This window comes from Phalacrocorax aristotelis, chromosome 2 (assembly GCF_949628215.1).
Source record: "Phalacrocorax aristotelis chromosome 2, bGulAri2.1, whole genome shotgun sequence".
Classification (NCBI taxonomy): domain Eukaryota; kingdom Metazoa; phylum Chordata; class Aves; order Suliformes; family Phalacrocoracidae; genus Phalacrocorax; species Phalacrocorax aristotelis.
In genome coordinates, this window is record NC_134277.1 from 9234070 (window position 1) to 9254674 (window position 20605).

The 20605-nt window shown below is 42.0% G+C and overlaps 1 protein-coding gene across 2 annotated transcripts in view; it reads right to left on the reverse strand.

Moving 5' to 3' along the window:
- The window catches only part of PAXIP1 (PAX interacting protein 1), a 37508-nt gene extending 18011 nt beyond the window's left edge, over positions 1-19497 (reverse strand). For both annotated transcript variants that reach the window (XM_075082350.1, XM_075082351.1), the window contains exons 1-6: positions 19252-19497; positions 13753-13887; positions 11503-11546; positions 6647-6710; positions 5564-5677; positions 1084-1728 (exon numbers count right to left, since the gene is read on the reverse strand). In XM_075082350.1, the coding sequence (XP_074938451.1) occupies positions 1084-1728; positions 5564-5677; positions 6647-6710; positions 11503-11546; positions 13753-13887; positions 19252-19338 (1089 nt within the window). In that variant the 5' untranslated portion in view covers positions 19339-19497. The remainder of the gene's footprint in view (positions 1-1083; positions 1729-5563; positions 5678-6646; positions 6711-11502; positions 11547-13752; positions 13888-19251) is intronic.
- Between the last annotated feature and the right edge of the window lie 1108 nt (positions 19498-20605).

A 20605-nucleotide genomic window follows, 5' to 3' on the forward strand; every position in this document is an offset into this window, starting at 1 on the left:
GAATACTTCCACAGGGATACCACTAAAGAGTATTTGACAGTCCAATGACTGGGTTGTAGATGTGGTGTTCAGACATGAAAGCATCAGCCAGCTTACCAGCACTGGCCAACTGACCAGGACTCTGGCGGTTCTGCTCAGTGCTTACCCAGAAGCCTCAGTCCTTAAACAGTTCAAGGCACTGAGAAGAGGAATCTAAGACTCAGTTTTGAAAGGAAGCTTGCATTTCCATTTCATATTCAGAAGTCATACAGGCCACAAAAAAACAGCACTTCTGAGTGACTCCACTTTTTGTGTTTAAGTACTAGCTGTAAGTTTCTCTATTCTTCAGGCACCTTTGAAAGTTTTACCTTCAGATGAACATCCAAATAAATGCACCAGTACAATTATTTAAGTAAAAAATATGTCTAACATTTACCAGCACCTACTTTCCTCACGTTCCCTTCCCATGAACATCTTAGAAATTCAATGCTACAAGTTATTTCAGTGCATGCTCACTTGCTTTTTTACTTTCTTCTAAAAATAAATTCAATACAAAAGCTGCAATTATTTAAACTATGCGAGTGGCATAAGAACCTGTAAATTAGGACTTCTGCATCATAATCCTGACTATACTGTACAACTTAATGATGCCCCACAGAACAACACAGTATAGAACTGAACCTACTGTGAGAACAATCAATTTCACAGTTTTATGTGTTCATAGCACCAATAATTCCTTGCACTGAATAAAAAGCTTGAAGGGTATGAAATCAGGTTTCCTGAACTAGCCAAATAATTCTAAATTAATGATTTATTTTTTTTTTCTTACCAAGAAATCAATACTGAAACTCTAAAGCATGCTACAGTTAAACACAGCTTTACTCTTCCAAATATTTTTTCCAAATGCGTTCTTACTTCTGTGAACCTGCGAAGAATGAAGTTACTTGTGGGGAGGTTACTGATTTGGCCACAACTTCTAAGTAATATGGAGAACTTTTAATACTCTGTACATTTAAAGAAAAATAAAAGGAAATTGAAGTTCTTGGATACGATAGTTCCTAAGAAAAAGTCCAATATCTTATAAATTAAAAATCCAAAACTTACATGTGCTACATTTGACGGTCTATTAATCTGCTGAATATCAGCACTATTAGTAATATTCCTTAATGTCCGCACGGCCGGACTCCACGTAGCCATCATTTCCTGTCGATCAGAACTTTGGGCACCTTGTACTGAAGCCATTAGATTGCCTCTCATATCAGGAGGCAAAATATTACCTGGCACTGGTGGGACATTGGCACATAAATTAATTAACCCAGAGTCTTTCCCTTGAGGCAACCTGCGCTTTGCTGTGGATGCCTGCGGGACTTCAGCTGGTGTCCAATTCAAATTCCTTTCTTGCTTTTCTGGAGAGGAATCTGAGGAATCATCAAACATCAGTTCCCCTTTTGCCTTATCAGCAGGAGTAGATTTTGGTGAAAAAACCTGATCACCCAAAGGTGATCCTTCTCGAGAAGATGCTGGGCTTGATAATTTTTCATCAGTACTGGCTTCATTTTGAGAATCTTGTTCTTCATTTTCTGCTTCCTCCTCCTCTTCCTCCTCCTCCTCCTCTTCCTCCTCGTATATAATTAAGCGAGGGTGATAAGGAGCCTCTTCTTTTTTAGTCTTATCAGCTATAGAATCCAGTACCCAGTCTGGTGTCACAATTTTAATGCTGTCCCTTTTACAAGCACATTCATATTTTTCCTGGGGAGAAAAAAAAAATTTATTTAAAGACAAAAAATCCCAAATAACATTTTTGAGCGCGCTCTCTGCTAGAGCAGAGAGAGGCATATCACAAGAGGCTGTCCAATAACAGAAGGTAATCTCTCCCAGAACCAACAGGACAAACTACACTGCTGTGGTAACCACAAATTCCAAGAGATTAAAACAAAAACCTCCACATTTACAACATAAAGGACTCAGAAGGCACAACTGCAGAAGATTAAGTCTTCACTTGCAAATCCACCACTACCCATATTCTTCTCAAAGGCAGTCATCAAAGGATTTGAAAACCCTGAAATTTGGTTCTGAGAAAGCCTTTAGAACTCCAGCAGCTAGGAACATCACAGTCAATACTAAGATGCAGCTGATTTTCAGGTGGACATTAAGGTGAGCCTAAATACAGTTTATACTTACATTTTCTCCACTAAAAAAAGTTTAAAAAAAAAAAGAAAAAGCATTTAAGGAAAAATCAGAATTTCACGATAGAGACAAATATTTACAAGGTGATCACTAAAAAAAAAAATGCATTTCAGCAGGAATACAAATCAGAAACTAGTCAAGTAATTTCCATACACCTTCTCAGAAGCTGCACACTGTAATGTTGCCCTCAACTTGAAAGTTTCACTTCTGTACAAATATTAGCTAAATCCATTGCAGTGAGAGGTTACGATGCTGACAAAATAGAAAACTTTATCCCTTCCTCCTCCCTTATCATTTAATCATTTGAAGATATATACAAATAGTAAAACTTCACTGTTTCCTTTCCTAAGAAATAGAAATAGGATCAGTGCTCTATTTATTCAAACATCCTCTCTGATAGACACCCCTCACAAATATCAAGAAAGCTGGGGGGGGGGGGGGGGGGGGGGAGCAAAAACTTTAAGAGATTTAAAACTAATTTCAGGATCTAATATGTAAAAGTGATTGGACTGGGATTTTCTTTGTATGTCAAACAATATAAATTAACAACCAGCACATTCAGAGGAAATTAATTTAATGATTCTCTAGAGTTATTTCCTACAATGAAACTGTCATTCATACACAATAAAGAGACTACAGATGAAACCAAGTTTATTTGCGGATATGAGTTTTCATTCTTTCTTTGTGGTGAGAATTAGTAAGAATCTTGTTTTATCATCTTGTGTCTAGTCAAAGCAATCATTTAAACTTCCACTAGTGTCAGAACTGTTCTCATTACAAACTGCTGCAGATTCCCTTGTAGTAGTATGACAGAGCAGCAGGACTAGAAGCATTTTAAGTAATCATCCTATAAAATTGTTCCCATTCAATGATTATGTAAATTAAACAAGACATTTATTTCATCACACAGATATGAAATGCTAATGTGGTTTTTTTTTCAGTTTCTTGACTGGTAAGCTCAAGACAACATCCTTTGCTTTGAGAAGTTTATGACTTAAGGCAACACTTCTTAGATGTATATCACTGCCTATTAAAAATACCATTCTAGGTAGCAAAGCTCTTTGTCCAAGGATTACATTATGTTGTGATGGAGAAGACAACTAGGGTGGTGGTCAGTACACCCTTCTAGCTCTGCCACAGAAGCAAGAACAACTTTAAAAATAAACAAAAAAATCCCCCCAAAACATATCCCCCCCCAAGAAAACCACCTACAAAGGTTCTTATAGTTTTAAATGAAAACAGGGAAAAAAAGGAAGCATTTCCCACGTCCACACCTTCTCTCCTCCCAATGCCAGCCCATGTTTTATTCCAAAGCACTTCCCTTTATATTGCACACAAGTTTACTGTCACCCTACCAGCCACGTGCTTTTCTCTGAGTACTAGATAGTTTACGTTAACTCCAAAATATTGCAAGGGTCATTGATAGGACAATATATGCAATTTGTATAAAACAACTTCAGAAACTTGACAAGTTTTTACAGATTTATGTGAGGAGGTGGTGTATAGAACCTGATCTTAGAGTCACCCACATTCAACTAACCAACCTGTGAGACCCCTCCCACTAACTGGAAACTAAAAAAAAAAGTGATGGGAATGCACTCATGTTAGTAAAGGACAAAAAATAAAACACACAGAAACAAAACCAAAAACTTGCTCCATCCACCATGTTAACTAAAAGCATCCAAGCAATAATTTTTAAGCGAGCTTCGATTTGTTTTAAGCATTTTCAGTCTTTGAACAAACACAGGAAATCAATTACAAATATATTTCTTCTTAAGTAAGAGGGAGAACTATTATAATCAAAGCATTACTAGCATTACAGCACAGAAGGCTATTCTGATGTGCTAAATGCTGCCTTTAGCCAGTTACCTAATCTTTCTGATTCAGTTTCACCATTTGCATAAAGACAGAAACATTTTACTTCCTACACAGGAGTAGGAAGTCAAATGATGATACTAAATTAGGAGGAGCTGTCAACTCCCTTGAGGGTAGAGAGGCGTTACAGAGAGATCTGGATAGACTAGAGAGCTGGACAATCACCAACCATATGAAATTTAAAAACAACAAGTGCCCAATTCTGCACATGGGAGGGGGTAATCCTGGTTATACATATAAACTGGGGGACAAGTGGCTGGAGAGCAGCCCCACGGATAGGCACCTGGGGGTTTGGGTTGATGGCAAGCTGAACATGAGCCAACAGCGTGCCCTGGCAGCTAAAAGGGACAACCATGTCCTGGGTGCCTCAAGCACAGCATAGCTAGCTGGTCAAGGAAGGCGATGGTCCCACTCTACACTGCACTGGTGCAGCTCCACCTTAAGTAGAGCGTGTGGTTTTGGGTGCCTCAAATTATACAAGAAGTACATCAAACTATTCGAGTGTGTCCACAGGACGACCAAGACGGTGAAAGGTCTCGAGGGCAAGACTCACAAGGTGTAGGTGAGGTCACTTGGTTTGCTCAACTTGGAGAAGAGCAGGCTGAGGGGTGACCTCATCGCAGCCTACAGCTTCCTCCCAGGGGGGCAGCGGTGGTGGAGGCGCTGATCTCCTCTCTCTGGTGACCAGTGATAGGACACGAGGAAACGGCATGAAGCTGCATCGGGGAAGTTCAGACTGGACATTAGGAAAAGGTTCTTCACTGAGAGGGTGCTCGGTCACTGGAACAGGCTCCCCAGGGAAGTGGCCATGGCACCAAGCCTGTCAGAGTTCAGGGAGCATCTGGACAATGCTCTTAGTCATATGGTTTAGTTTTAGGCAGTCCTGCAAGAAGCAGGAAGTTGGACTTGATGATCCTTATGGGTCCCTTCCAACCTAAGATATCCTGTGATGGGAGTGATTTGACTACTTTACCAGCAGTTGGACAGGAATGCCATGTACTATTTATCCTACCATCTTTCTTTAAGAGGAATGACTGCAGGGATTATGAGAGTTCTCTTTTTTCTGAGAAAAAAAAAACAAAACAAAAAAGAAAATAACCTGTTCCTCATTCTGCTCTCTTTATCCCTCTCTGCCTTGTAACACTGAATGGCATTTTACACAATTTTTCAATTTTGTTCATTTTTCTTCACTGATTCTGTATATACAGATTTACAAATCACAATCGCCAATGATTATGATATGTCAAAATTAGGTTAAGACAAACTGAAGAATAAAATGCTTTATTCAACCAGAAATACAAATACCGATATGAAATTCAACATCTTTTGAATTAATTAGGCTTAAAGCCATACAGAAAATAAATACAAACCGAATAGCTGCAATGCATAATTGTGCTGAATTTAGCTGTTCAAGACTAATGAACAGCCTTAAGAATCCTAACTTCAGGGAGATGGAAAATTTTTGATTATTCAAAAGCAAATGAGAGCTACAACAAGAAGTGTACATGTAATAAACTCTTACCCCCTTTGGCTCAGGCACAATCAAATGAGTACACTTATTATTGAGGCTCAGCTGGCAATTCCCTCCATAAAAAGTGATCAAAGCCCACAGCGTACTTCGGTCTTCAGATGAAACCTGAAAGAAGGTAAATAAGCCTTTTAGTTCTATGCAACCAGCTGCCTTCTGCTTGAAGAATTTCAGTACACTCCATGACATACCATTTACAAGTCTGGCTAATGCATTACCTATCACTTTTAAACACTGAATTAGCATGAAAGTTATGGAGAAAAAAAGGTGACAAAGAGACGCAACAAGAAAAGACATTAAACGATCATTTTGAACCTGCACAGTGGAAAACAAAACATTCTTCACTCCTGTAAAACTCAACACTGATATATCACACTTTCCACATGACAAAAAAGTTAGTGATCAAGCAAGCAAAAATTTTTATCTTAGATAACCTGTTTAAATTCATTAAATGGAATTTTAACACGTAGACAAAATTAATAGCCTGTGTAAACACATGAAGTGTTTACTTCTAACAATTTATGTCACAGCAATGTCCCCCTCCCCTGCCAAGAAAGCCACATGTATTTAAGCCACTACCATTTGGAGTTAGCGACACTATTACAGGAATAATTTGTTAAAAAGTTTATAGCAGATATACACATACATTCCATTAGCACCTAGGGCCTTATTCTGTCCATATGCACACACACATACTGGTCACAACAGGCTACTCACCGATCTATAGAGCTGGCTGTGAACACAAGCCACTGAATCACCATCTTTCTAGTTTACTCACTGGCACCCTTCGTAAGGTTTCAGTGTTGACTGAATATTGTGTTAATGCAGAAATAGAAGAACAGGAGCAAAGACTATAAAGTCTAGTGTACTCTGCATTTTAGAATCACCATATGGCTGAATACAACATGAACTACTGACTGAATGTTCACAGTTTGAAATGTTCATGCCCTCATTTTCAGTGAAAAACTTTTTTAGGTGATAATTCACCTAACATATAGAAAAAAGTCATAGTACAACAGAAAAGCATCGCACACATACCATACACTGGAGTAGACTGGAGTATGGTTCACTTCTTACCTGAGAGAGACAGGCAGTAACTCCAAAAAAGATCTGACACGATTCTGGAGAAAATCCATTTACACTAGAAAGCAGGTGTCAAGGATGCAAAACAATTTAAATGAGAGTTTCCCGAGGGACATTAGAAGGAAATTAAATAGTGTGCATAGTACTTATCAGATGTTATCAAGTATTTGACCATTCAAAAGCTTCGATCTTTAAAAGCATGTTGTCTGTTTCCAATTCAAGTTGTATGCATCAGGAAAAACTTGAGGTGTAAACTGGATCAGGACACCTCTAATATTATGACGGATTTTGGTAACATTACAAACTTGCCTCTTCTCAGAACATCTCTTTCAGCCCATCTCAGGATGCTAAACACAGGAAGTTTAGCTTTTAGGAGTCACCTCATTACCAAGAGCTTCCTTCCTTTGTCAAGTGCTTATCTGCCATGTTTAAAAATACAGGAGAATGAAGAAGAAGCTTTTGCTACAGTCAGCAACAGACAATACAGAAGGAATATGATGCACAAAAATTTGATAAAATAAGTCAGACCAAGAAAAGTGTGTTTTTCTAAAATAAAAGCTAAGACCAGACACCAGTGGGAAGTCGCAGTGCCTTTTTTGCATGCTTATTAAAAAAGATGGCAATGTAGTAGATGACTTCATTTAAAACTAGTAAGAAATAAAAGCACATTTTTAAAACAAAATAAAACAAAAATGGGGGTTAGAAAGTAATACAGAAGCCAGAGGTTTCAAAAATGGCGCTTTGGTAACCAAGTGGTAGAATTTAGGTTCCACCTTTCGAAACCTAAGCTGCCCTTTGCAATTTCACAGAGAATGGAAAAGTAGAAACAGTTTCCTAGTATACTGCAGGGTTATTAAGTCCACAAAAGGCACTGAACAACAAACATATCAAAGGACAAGCTCAGGTATCACGAAAAACAACAAACCAAACGAAGTATTAGATTATCTGTAAACAGTAGTAAGCAAGTATACCTCCTACCAGGTACAACACTGCACTGGAAGTTGGCTAGGCAACAGATGGGGTGGGGAGGGGGTGCATCTAGGTGCTACTGTGAAACACAAAATGAGAAAACATCACACTGGGATGTAAAAACAGAAACACAGCCTAAAACTCACATGAAGTTTTCCACCACGCTTTCAAAATTCAGGCAGATCTCTGGTAGCAATGCATATTTGTTTTCAGATGCATGAAAGGAATAGATAAATAAAACTGTATGCAAAAAAGAGCAGTGAGAATTTTTAGAGACCTAGTAAAATAACTTACAAGAGGAAAGACCAGAATTGATGTGTTTAAGAAGCTAAGACGACACATCTTCAAACGCTGCTGAATGAAAAGAGAGGTAATTTGTTCTCCCTGTTCAGAGTGGCTCAGATGCATCAAAACAGGGTTAAGACTGCAGCATGGTAATGGGGTTAAACTCTAGCAACACCATAGTGAGGCACTGTATGGTGACTGGGGAGACACTGAAATCTCCACTACAGGGGGGCTTTGTGAAACAGGAGAGAACAGTTTGACAGAAGCGACCTGGGAAAGACGGACAGACCAGTAACTTCTGTAACGTCCCCCCCTTTTCCACACTTCCATATGATTTGGTGTTTAAGATATATGCACGCCTTCTTGGAAAAAAGGACTACAGAAACAGATGTGTACTGTGTTACAAGTACACACTAAGATTCTTGTAATGAAACACAATTATTTTCCCTGTGCTGTTGACAGATGGACCAGCAATACTTAAATTTTAAGACCCAGAAGAGACAACACAGAGCAAGCTGACAACAAAGCCCAGGGCACTTCAAAATTTACAATGGATTACTGCCATTATCCAGAATGCTCCAAGAAGTTCAAGTCTGATGAATGTCCTAAATTTCACTCTGTTGCTCAGTATCTCATCTAAGGTAGAGATTCACTGGATCTTTCAAAAGTGTACAGTTGTCTACTCCCTGCCTTAACATCTGCTCCTAGCACATAAAGCAGCAACAGCTCGGTATTTAACTTTTAAGAGGTCCATCAGTTTCACTGCAGCTTGCACTCTCTAAAGAATAGGAGTGAAATTGCCCCTCTTAAAACAGTTAAAAGCAGCACAACAATAAGGTTCCAAGCAGGTCTGGTAAACAAAAAAGAGCAAATGCAACAAAACTCACTCTTTTTTTTCCTCCAAACAACAAAAATTGAGAAGTACTCTGACCTTCTTTCATGTGTACAAGACCATGGAAAAATAATCCTGCTTCATTCTTGCTTTTGCTGTTATCAAGAGAATTAAGAAAGAAATCACCAGCCCTCTTTATAGCATCATAACTGAGGCTTTCATACACAAAACTGTATTTCCTTCTTCAGAAAGGCTGCTTCCAGATTCATTCTTCTGTTACTTCAGCAGCAGTTTGGTCAGGTTTCCGCTAGTATCAGTTAGCTGGGAACTGGAGAACACCCTGCCTTCTGAAGTGAAAACAACTTTCACAGTGGAATGTTAAAATTATTTATATGAAACAGGCAAAATTATTAGGCTTCTATATTGCATTAAATCTTTCTAATTAAACTTCACCTTTAACAACTGACAGGCAAATGCCTATCAAGTAAGTACTGGAATTGGTAAGCAAACATAAAATCTTTAATGCTCTTAGGAGATCCACGTATCTAACTTACAAAAGATGTTTCTAGGACTTGCTTCTTCAGTAAACTCAATTTCAACTTCTGAGTATTACATCTCCAAATTAAAACATAAACAAAAGATGAAAATGCAGAATCTCAAACCTCTGCCTTAACATGGTCCAAAAACAATAAACTGGAAAAAGTAACCTATTCCTATTAACTGCATTTTTCTTCATTATGGTAGTACTTAAAACCCTAATCAAAGGCCAGACGCCACCACACTAGAAGTCATAAAGAGACTGAAACAGAACAAAGTTAGAACTTAACAACCCACTTTAGTGAGCACTTAAGGATCAGAATAAAATCTAAAACCACACGGTTCTAAGGACATGAAGTGCTAGAAAGAATAAAGTGGAAGGTCCAAGGACATATTTATTGCTGACAGGTGGAGAAAACTTCCTTCTCCCATGCAACCCAAGAATATGATACTACTGAGACCTTATCTTTTCATTTGGCCATTCCTATATACCCACAATAAAGACTTCCTGAGCAATAGCCGTTCAAGGCAACATTCACACATTTATTGCTACAATTTAGTTATGGGCTGCATCACTCAATGGTTATATCTGTTGATTTCTCTTCTGGGTATGTAATAACGTCAGCTCGTAGCACATCCTTTCAAAAAACCCTGGTTTCAGACGAAGACCAATTTTCTAATAGGACAACCTCTGTGTGGGAAAGACCACCACTAATAATGCAATCCTAGATTACTTAAGCCTGAAAATGTAGCTAATTGCAAGCTATTTTATTATTTTTTAACCAGTCCTCAGGAACAGGGAGAAGGCTTACAGTTGTGTGACGTAAGCAACCGTACACTCCCATCCTGATGATGAAAGGATGAAGAACAGATTTATTTCCAGATGCCAAACACAAAAATCACCAGTCTAGACCACATCACAATAATCAAACTATTTTTCATACAGGAGTAGCTCTGCTAATTTGGGTTTTGCCATATAATGTTTGGTGCTTTTTTTCCATTTGGATGCCAAGTTGCTCATGGAAAACTTTCTTCTTCCCAGGTCAGAACACTATCCACAGCTATGACAAGTGTTTCAAACAACTGAATCCTCTCCGACACGCTGGTTATCATGATAAAAACAACTGCAAAGACCTCACTATATCATTTGATCTGATGAACTCAATGCTTTCTCATCCTACATTTCACACCCTGAGCTGAATTCTCTTGGGGAAGTAGAGAATATACAGGCTATTTCCAAAATAGTTGAGAGACGGTGAGATGCAAAGGGACATACCCTGAAACACTGGGTATAAAACATGAATTCTGAATCACTGAAGCATATTAAGACCTGAATTCCTAATACGAACACCTGGATTCTTGCATGTACCACCTCTTGTTTTCCATTACAGACATAACCACCTGCTAACTTCATTCCAAAATGAGATCGCAGGCCTGACAGAATACCTCCCTAGTCCCAGCCCTGTTTGCTGCAATAATCCACTTGTATCTGTACTGAAATGTATTGCTCTGCTTCAGCTTTTCCACATAGAAAATCTTTATCATGAATGGTCTAAGAAACAGACGCATGATTTTTTTTTTTCTATAATAGTCACTGTCACCATTCCTATGATCCTAAGAAAAAAATGAGGGAAACATAAATAAAAGTGAAGCAGTAGTAACTGACAAGAAGAGGAAGGAATGCATCCATATGCAAGAATACATGCTCCAAACAAGAAACATAAATCTAGCCAAACATGAACAAGGGTCTACCAAAGGCAAGGACAAACCACCCCAAAAATGGGAATACTAACACTATCTGTTAATAAAGTGTTATTTATAATACAGTGTTGATATGAATTATTGTGTATTTATCCCTTACTTAATTCTGCTTCCAGAAAAGGCAGAATAGGCCATTCTACTCTGAACCAACATTCACCCATTTACTGCACACTCCAGCGTTTTTCCTGGATCCTCACAGTTCATTATCAGCTTCTAGCTAGAATGTTTTAAGTCCATTTATGACAATTTTCTTGCAAGTGCCTATTAAGCATCCAAATAGCCAGAGGGACAGGAAAACTGAAGTAAGCCAATGGAGCTCCAAGCACGCTGCAATCTTGGCCCACAAAACGTCATATTATTTTAAAAATTTAAGCTGTACATACTTGAAGCTGACTTTAATCCTTCGACGGTATCTATTTTAATATGTTTGCTATAGAACTGGTTCAAATTTGAACTTAAAGGATACGGCAGAAGCGCTCCACAGCGAACAGACAAGATCACCCAGGAAGGCTGAAAAATAAAAAACACAAGATGTTAAAACCCTTGGTCTGCCTGTGCAAAACGTGAATAACCTTCCCAGATCATGCTGTAGCTAGTTTCAGTATTCACCTCCAAGCTTTGAAAGTCTGTTTCACAGACGTTGTACTTAGGCCTTCACAAAAAATACTGTTCTGATTTATTTCTAAGAGTTAATATTAAGACTGCTGAAAGGTTGTGCAGCAATATAGGACCAAGAGCCCCTTCTCCTGCCTGTCCTTCTCTAGTGCCAGGAACACCGTTTACAGTATTTATTAATCCTCTCCCTTTTTTCAATTTTCCATGCTCTAAAAATCCCCTACCTTACACTCATCACCAAGGAGTCAGGAACCATAACCTTATATAGAAAGAAGCTTCTAAACACACAGCAATGAGGGCTGCTAAGGACAGAGGTGATGACCCCTAACTGACAGTATTCTGGGACAATACTCCCCCCTCTGGAAGAGAAGAAGGTGGTGGAGAAGGGAGGAGGTGTAGGACAGTGGTCCCAATACAGCATGTAAAGAAGGGAGAAGAAATGGCATCATATTCAGTATGAAATTACTTTTTCTCAAAAAAAAACCAAACAAATATATTGTAATAACTATGCATATGGTGTCCCAATTCCTGCTTCTCCCAAGTTATTAGTGATAGGACGAGAGGACATGGCCTCAAGCTGCATCAGGGGAGGTTTAGATTGGATATTAGGAAAAATTTATTTATTGGAAGGGTGTTCAGGCAGTGGAACAGGCTGCCCAGAGAGGTGGGGGAATCACCATCCCTGAGGGTGTTCAAAAAACGGGTAGACATGGCACTACAGGGCATGGTTTAGGAGGCCTGGGGGTGTTGGGTTGACTTTAGGACTTGATGATCCTAGAGGTCTTTTCCAACCCTAATAATTCTATGATTCTACTCTCTCCTCCTTAGAAAAAGGCGTAAAAGATGAACTAAAAACAGCTAATTCATAACTCGTCAATCCTCTGCAAAAAAAATGGGAGATTTTTCTCCCTCATGTTTTTTCTCTTTCTTATTCTCTCTGCCTTTCCTCTTGATAACAAGCTACCTTTGCCTCTGACTTCCATTCCCTTAATACTTAGTCTAGTCTTCTTGATTACAGATCATGCTGTGATGTTTTCAGATCAAACTAAGTGACATTACTGACAGATTTGTTCTCATTTGGAAAGGAAAAAGTTTAGTTAGTAACACTTACAAAGATGATTAAATTATTTAAGTAAATGGCACTAGAAAGCAGAAAGCACTGTAATGATGCTGATGCCCTTTCCTCTCATGAGAATGGCAGCAGTCGTCTTCTTTAGAAGTTTAAAATTATACCACAGAACACTTCAGAAAAAGGAACTAGAATTTTTTTAATCAGCACGCCCACTAGTATAAAGCACCTTTCATTTTCTGGAATTAATTCATACTTTACACTGTCAGGTGAACTCTCACAACATAGGATATCAAAATTCTCTACTGCCACCTGCAACCATATGGAAAAAATAACCCAAAATCAAGGTACTGGCAGTGAAATATTAGTGTTTTTTCTTCAAGTCACTCTCATGACTTGCAGAGTGACAAGCTCACATTTTCAAACATGAAGCCCAGAATCTTTCACTGGCAAAATAATCCAGTATTGCAAGATAGTAACAAAACACTGGTAATTCCAGTATGAGTAAGGAAAAAAAAAAACATTTTAAAACTAAAATAAAGAGGAAAAAAATTATCTATTTTTCTACAAGTTCCTATTGTTTAAAATTAGCATAGCACACTTATGCAAAATCTAAAAAATAATGTTGCACCTTGCCAATTATATGCGTTTAAAAAAAACCCTTAGCATTCTAGTATTTATTCTAAATTGAGGTTTTCCATTCCAAGAAGCTTGTAAGAACGTTCCCGTCAGAAGTACAGCTAAAGTACAGCTAATAGGACACCATCTCACAGATGACTGAAGGAAGTATCTGGAAAAAAACAATACAAAACAGAAAAAAAAAACCAAAACAACATGCAAACCACTGAAAGATACAGAGCAATAAGAGAAAGGAGAACAGAACTGTAAAAGAAGTCTATCAGTCAGGATAAAAGTTTGTGTAACAAGAATAAAGGATTTTTAAAGATATGTTTCATTTGGTCGTCACCCAAACATTAAAATAATGAAGTATCCACATAAGTTCTTTGATTATACCATGGATAAGTCATTCACCTTTACCACAGGGAGATCAAAAACTTCACGAGACTCTCCAACTTCTGGATTGTCCCCATCTTCTGAAATAATATGTGAAGCCAGTGCATTGTAAGAAACTTCCTTTGCTTTCCCAGCTTTCAGAAGTTGAATAACCTAAATCGAAAAGAGAAGAGAAGTCAACAACTTCGAACACCTTTTATTTGAGAAAAGTGTTAATGCAAGAACACACTGACACGAGAGGAATGAATATGACCTTCTCTCTCAGTTGTCCTCCCATAAGCGGCTAGCACTCATTCTGAAGTTGCCACGTGCATCCCATTTAAAACCTGATCACCAATAGTTTACCCCTCTGCCATATTTTAATCATACAAGTTGAAGATTTACTTTCCAGAATAATTCAGGTTTGGGCAGAAATCTGGAAAGTGACAAAATTTTTTCCAAAACATATATTCCTCAAAAAACATCTCAAAATAAGTTTCTCTCAGTCAGGGTACGAAAACCCTTCTCCTCATTGTTTGTTTTTGTATATGGCAGCTTTGGAAACATTTCAATATGCTTTAAAAGAAGAGCTTGAAGTTTAAGAAAAGGTAACCCAATGGTTACATTCAAAAATGTAATGTCATGACTGTACATTGCAATCTTCATAGGATTTTTTCCAGATTCAGCCAGTTATTTATTTGGGTAAAGGGGGAAAAAAATTGTGTTCATGCATTCTCTGTAAATGTTCATTTAATGGCTAAGAAAATAATTCCAGCTTCACCAAAGCATTTGGTTTGAGTATTTCTAGATCCAATCAATATACTTCATGCAAGAGCATACGCCTAAGTCTGAAAAAGCCGTCCAGCTGCTTCAAAACAACGCAACCAAACAGAAGAACCAAGAACAAGTCTAATTCCCCCTTGGTATTAGAAAGATGTGCAAGCAAAAAAAAAAGTTGTAACCAATGCCTTGAGAAGGGAAAACATTCTAACTAAGAGTTGACATATTGGGAAAAGAAACAATGGAGGACAAAGAGAGATCTAGAGAAATAAGAAAGAAAAAAGTAGGATACATTCCCCCTAAGTTACTACCTTAAAGAGCTGGAATTGAAATGTCTCACTCCATCACTCTGTTCTCAGAAAATGCAACACATCTCACAAAGCACATCTTATACCTATTCTTGGAAGGCCCATACAGAAGATGTTGGCTTGAGTTCCAGCCCTGTCCCGAAAAATGGGACTCACTTTTATTGGAATAAAAGTAACAGAGAAGGTAGTGGGATATATAGAGGTGGAAGCAAAAAATGTTTTAAAACATTAAGGTCTAGAGTTCAAATGTTAAAAATGCCAGTTAAGATTATTCCTTCCTTTTTCCTTTTATTATTCAGAAATGAATAGAGTTTCACTTCATAATGATTTTGCAGAACCACACGGGTATGATGTTCACCCTCTAAAACCTGCTAGGGACAGATGTCTATCCCTCAAAGCTGCTGGGGACACTCCCGTCGTAACAGAACGCTCTCCCATCAACAGTGAACAGCAGAGAGCAAGGCGCTGCATCCATCGCACAAAATATTACGTAATTGGTCCGTAAGCAATTACTACCTACCCTGTACACTAAACAGGACAGAAAGGCACTGAAAAAGAGACTCTTTCAAAATGTGGCATCGCTTTCAAAACGTGCTTTTATAAAGCATCTAGGCTAAGCAGAAAATAAGGGTGGAAAAGTCACCACTCAGTGAGGAGATAATTTTGGCATTTCCTGACTGAAGTACTTGACTTCAAAACTTTTTTTTTTTATCAACTTTTTTCTGCAGTGGATGAGTATGTGATATTATCAAATTACAAAAGAATTACTCTAAAATAACCAAGAAAATTGATCACAAACTTGCTGTTCTTGCTGCCACGCAGTCAGGAACAGGAGAGAGTATTTCCATTTTACACACCAATCTCCTAAATCACAGGATAACTTCCTGCATGAAATCCAGTTAACTGCAAGGTAACACAGGATGCTATAATTCCAACGGGAACAGCTAAATCAAAATAAAGCACTTTTGACAATAGCAGATGTTTAAGAACAGCTCCACCACACAAGCTCCTTGTCTCACACAGCTGTCCCTGAGTTACAAGCCCACTTCAACCGTTTGTTTAAGGGAAGGCTAAAAGCAGGAGTGAATGTAATGAAAACTGAGCACCTAAATCTGATAGTGTGAGAAAGAAGTTACAACTAAAGAGCTAAAAGTAGGACTTTTTTTAATAGCAAAACAGCGCTGCATTAAAGAGTCTGTGCAAAGCGTCTGCTTATACAAAAAGTTACATTAGTTACAAGTAGCAAGTTTAAACACTATAAATACGATAGATAATAACTTCATATGATTGTTTAAAGTGGTATGTAAAACACTTTTCCTAATTTAGCTCATGTCAACTTCTGAAACTCCTCTCAGAACACGTGGCTTCTTCAATTTAAGTAGTGCCTAGACTGAAAAGTCGTATTGGCACAATTAAAGCATTTCACCTATACTAGTATCAACTTGTAACTAGAGAATAAAATGCTGAAAAGCCCTCATATGATCATCATAAAAATCCTGCACTTCAGGTGTTAGCTTAAATCCATTCAATGCAATGTCATTTTTTGGGGCATATCAATTTTACCATTGTTCTCCCACTAAAACCTGCGTTGGAAGAAACAAGAGTTCAAAACTAAGGAGTAGGACAATGGACATAAAAAAACCTTTAAATAATAATAATAAAGCAAGAGATAACCAGGAAATATCCTGCTCAAAGTCCTTATGCCGCATGCATTACTTTTTATCTCTTTCTGTATGAAATACTGATTTTAACCAGTGTTACCAAAGCATGATGGTTTGGGTTTACATCTTTCAGGAAAGCAAGAAAAGCATTTAATAAAAAGAATAATAGCCGACACCTACTCCTCACCCCCAGTAAGGTGTGTGCAGCCAAGTGCACATCCCAATGCAACGGATTTGAAGTTGGGAGCCAGCAGCCTAATTCTCCCTCATTTGCCAAAGAGCATCTCGGCACAATTCCAGACTTTTGTTTCCCTTCTAGTGTGTGCTGCATACGCTTTAATAGGTAGTGGGTATGCAGTTATTCACCTGAATATATTACTTTTTTTTTTCTTACTCTTGGATTTGTTTTGATTAGTTCTCACTTGTGCTAGGCATATATTAATATTTATTAAGGTAACTGGTTTTCCATGAAACCATTTGGAAATTTGAGCGGATCAAAGAAGGCTCCTCCCCAAAAGATGGAGGAGGAAACTTCTTTTCAAAATCAAGCTAGCATCCGTTTGTAAGAAGTAAAGAGCACCAAATATGTATTTGTAACTTTTATATTAGTAATGGAACAATATTTCACTGTAAGAACTGTTTTTTTCAAAGCTATTTGTGAAGTTCAGTTGAGAACTTCTCCTTTCTGTCTTGGCTCAAAACTCAACACTCCTCTTGTTCGTGTTGTTCCAAGGGTACCAGAGGTGCCTGCACCTGCAGAAGGCAGGACAAAGGCACCCATGAAGAACCCGCCCCAAGCTCAGCAGAGCACACTTCCCTGCTCTGACTCTGCTCTGCCACCCAACGCAGGCAGGACTCTGCCCTCCTTGGCGCCTCCTGCTCCCCAGCGTGGACAGCAGCGAGCCCCGGCCTCCTGTAACTCCGTGTCACGCCAGCAAGGCGTTTCAGAAACCAGAGCAGCAGAGGGAACAGTGTTTAAACTGGCCAGCCGGCCGCAGGAACTACTCAGATGCACAGGACTTCTCAATTCGGGCATTGCTCGTGATGAAAGAGTGGCTCTATAGCTTCCAGCAGGAGCTGGTCTTGGAAGCAGTGTAACCACCCCTGCAGCGCTCTGCCTGACCTTATCCACTCCGCCAGAGCCACCTTCGGTGTCTGCCTGCAACCCAGAGAAGCCATTCACAAAGAGAAGAGAATTTAGTGTACCTAATTTAGAACAAATCAAAGCCTTAAGACAATGACACTAACTGCCGAGAAGTATAAAACTTAACATAAGAAAGAAAACCAGCTTAAGAGAATGCGTGTTTACTGACTCTATGGGAATACCGCTGATTGTCTTGGTATGCCAACACAGAACTAACTACATGCCTTTCGGGACACTATTTATATGATAAATGATATACAAGAGTCCTATTGGTTTGTTGCACTCATCTTCATACACATAATAATACTCCTGCTATAGGGTTTTTTTTAAATACAGCAATTGCTATTCAACTTCTAACACATTGTCCAAAAAATTATGGCTAAAGACCCTGGGCTTTTTTTTTCCTACTCTATTCCTAGGCTGTATATCTTCTAGCGTATAGCCCTATTCCTATGAATAAAACCCTTCTCAGCAGGTCAGTGCCTACGTCTCAAGTTCGCTTAAAGGCCTACAAGTCTCAGTGAACGCCACGATGTGAGGTTAAAGGAACCCAATGCTGAACAAAGATTTGACTGCAGCAACCACCAAAGCAGCCAAGACTTCTTTCAGTGTGGAACACGTAGGAATCTGTTCACAGGAAGGTGCTGTCCTAAAGCTAGATATGGTGCACATCACTTCAAACACTTGTCTAATTGAACATGCCACAGAAAACTTTTTTTTTAACCACCTTCACCCAACATGACTGGGTGTTATTAACTATAAGGCCAACTTCGTTATGCAGGGTATCGCCCTAGGCCAGAGGAGGCCAACCTTGTCGTCCAGGGTATCGCCCTAGGCCAGAGGGCTGGGTGGTCGTTTGTCAGCATCAGGAGGCTACTCGCCTCCTCGGGATCAGGGCACGGGAAACACGGAGCCGGCACCTCCGACCACACCAGCACCTCTGTGCGCCCAGGGGCTCTGAAGGGCCCTGGGACGGGCACCGGAGCCCCGGGGGTCCCGGGGTGCGCCCTCCCCGCGGCGCTAACCCCGAGGCGGGTGGGGCTGGCAGGCCCGGCCGTGCGGGGAGGGAAGGGCCGGCCAAGCCTTCCCCCGGGAAGCCTCCCTACGCCGGGAGCGGCCTGTCCCCGTCCCCGTCCCTGTCCTGAATCCGGACACAGCGACGGGGCGGGGCCGAGGCCGGCACGGCGGGGCGCGGCGGGGCGCGGCGGGCGGGCAGGGCGCGGGGTGTCCGGTGGCAGCCCCGCAGCCCGCCCGGCAGCCCCGCTGCCCCCCGAGGCTGCCGCCCGGCCCGGGCGGTGCCGGGAAGTCCCTCCGCCCGCCCCTCCTCCGCCCCGCCGGCCTCGGGGCCTGCGCGCCGGGGCCGCGGCTCCCATGGCGGGTTGCGGCGCGTTGGTTGCGAGCGCAGCCGTTACCGGCCGTTACCCCGCCCCCCCCCAGCACTCCGTCAGGCGCGCCCCCCCCCCCCCGCCACCTCGCGCGGCGACAGGGCGCATGCTGCGAAGCGGCGCGTGAGCCTCGAGCTCGCGCGGGAAGCGCCGGGGGAGGGGGGGCCGGAGGGGAACTGGACGATCCCACATTTCCCACCCCCCCGGGGGGGGGGGGAGGCAGTAAGGAGCTGAAGGAAGGGGCGCGGGTGACCCGGTACCTTGGGGTCGATGTCTCCCACCACGAAGAACTTGACATCTTTGAACATCTCCTCCGGGACTTTCAGCTCCTCCTCGTCCGCCGACATGGTCCCGGCCGCCGGCACCGCGCCCCCTCCCCACTATCCCCCGCGCCCACAGTGGAAAACCGCCGGGGCCCGGGTCTCCCGTCCCGTCCCCTCCCCCCACCGAGCCGCCGAACCGCGCGAGCAAGGCGCGCGCTGCGGGACGCACCATCCCCCGCCGGGACGTGGGGGGGGTGGAAGGGGGAGGGGAGAGCCGCCCAGACGAAGCGGCTCCCCCCGCCCGATCAGCCGCCCCCGCTGCCGCAGGATAGCGCCCGCTTCTGATCCATGACCGCTATCTCCGCTCCTCCCCCTCTCCCCAAACCGGACCGGGAGCCACCATCCGGAGCAGACGCTCCCCCCGCACGGACCGCGATGGACTCGTCCCGAACGACGGAGGCGGGCAGCGGGGATGCCCGGCCCCGCCCATTGGGCGAACAGGCGGGGGGGGGAGGGGAGCGCACCGCCCTCCAGCCCCGCCTCTCGTGGCCGCCCCAGGCCCCGCCCCCTTCCCGCCGTGTGGGCGACGGCGACGATAGTGACGGCCCGCTTCGGCCGCCGCCGCCCGCTCCCGCCGCGCCTCGCGCCCCGCAGGTGGGCACCGCGGCGGGCGAGCGGCCTCGCAGGGCCGCGGCGAGCGGTGGGCGGCGGGTCTCGGCGACCCCCCTGAGCCGGGCCTTGCGGGGCGGCGTTGCGCTCCCCGTCCTCGGAAGCCGCCGCGAAGGCGGGGAGTCGCGGCCTGCGGTGCGTCCGTCCCGCTCGCTGCTCACCGGTAGAAGGCGGACGGCGGCCGGTGGCAGCCAGTGTGCTGCGTACACTGTACGCGACTTAACGACGTTTTGCGCTTCCCACTTTCAAACCGTTTTTTCAGTTCGTCAAGAACCTTACAAAATTCAATCCTTTCCCCCCAAAAAAGCCATGTGAGCCCTTTCAGCAGCGTGCGTCTGCAAACCCAATAGGCGTAATACGTACTTCAGCACCCAACTCATCAACATACTGACTACTACCAAAATCAGAGGTTTTCCCTCAGAAGCCTGCTCAAAGCATCCTCCTATGCTGATAGCAAACCATTCACACCTAGAGGGGGGTGTATCTTACCTAGCTTTAGGTAACTGATCAGAAAACAGAAATCATCACTTCACCTTTATATAAATTACCTTTAGAGCCAAGAGAGAAACGAGCACTTTCAGAGCCTGATTCATCCGGCATATTTTAGACTTCCGTGCACTGTCAGATAAATCTTGCCCCGGCACTATGCTTTCCAAAGGAGTTTTGGACCCCTCATAGTACT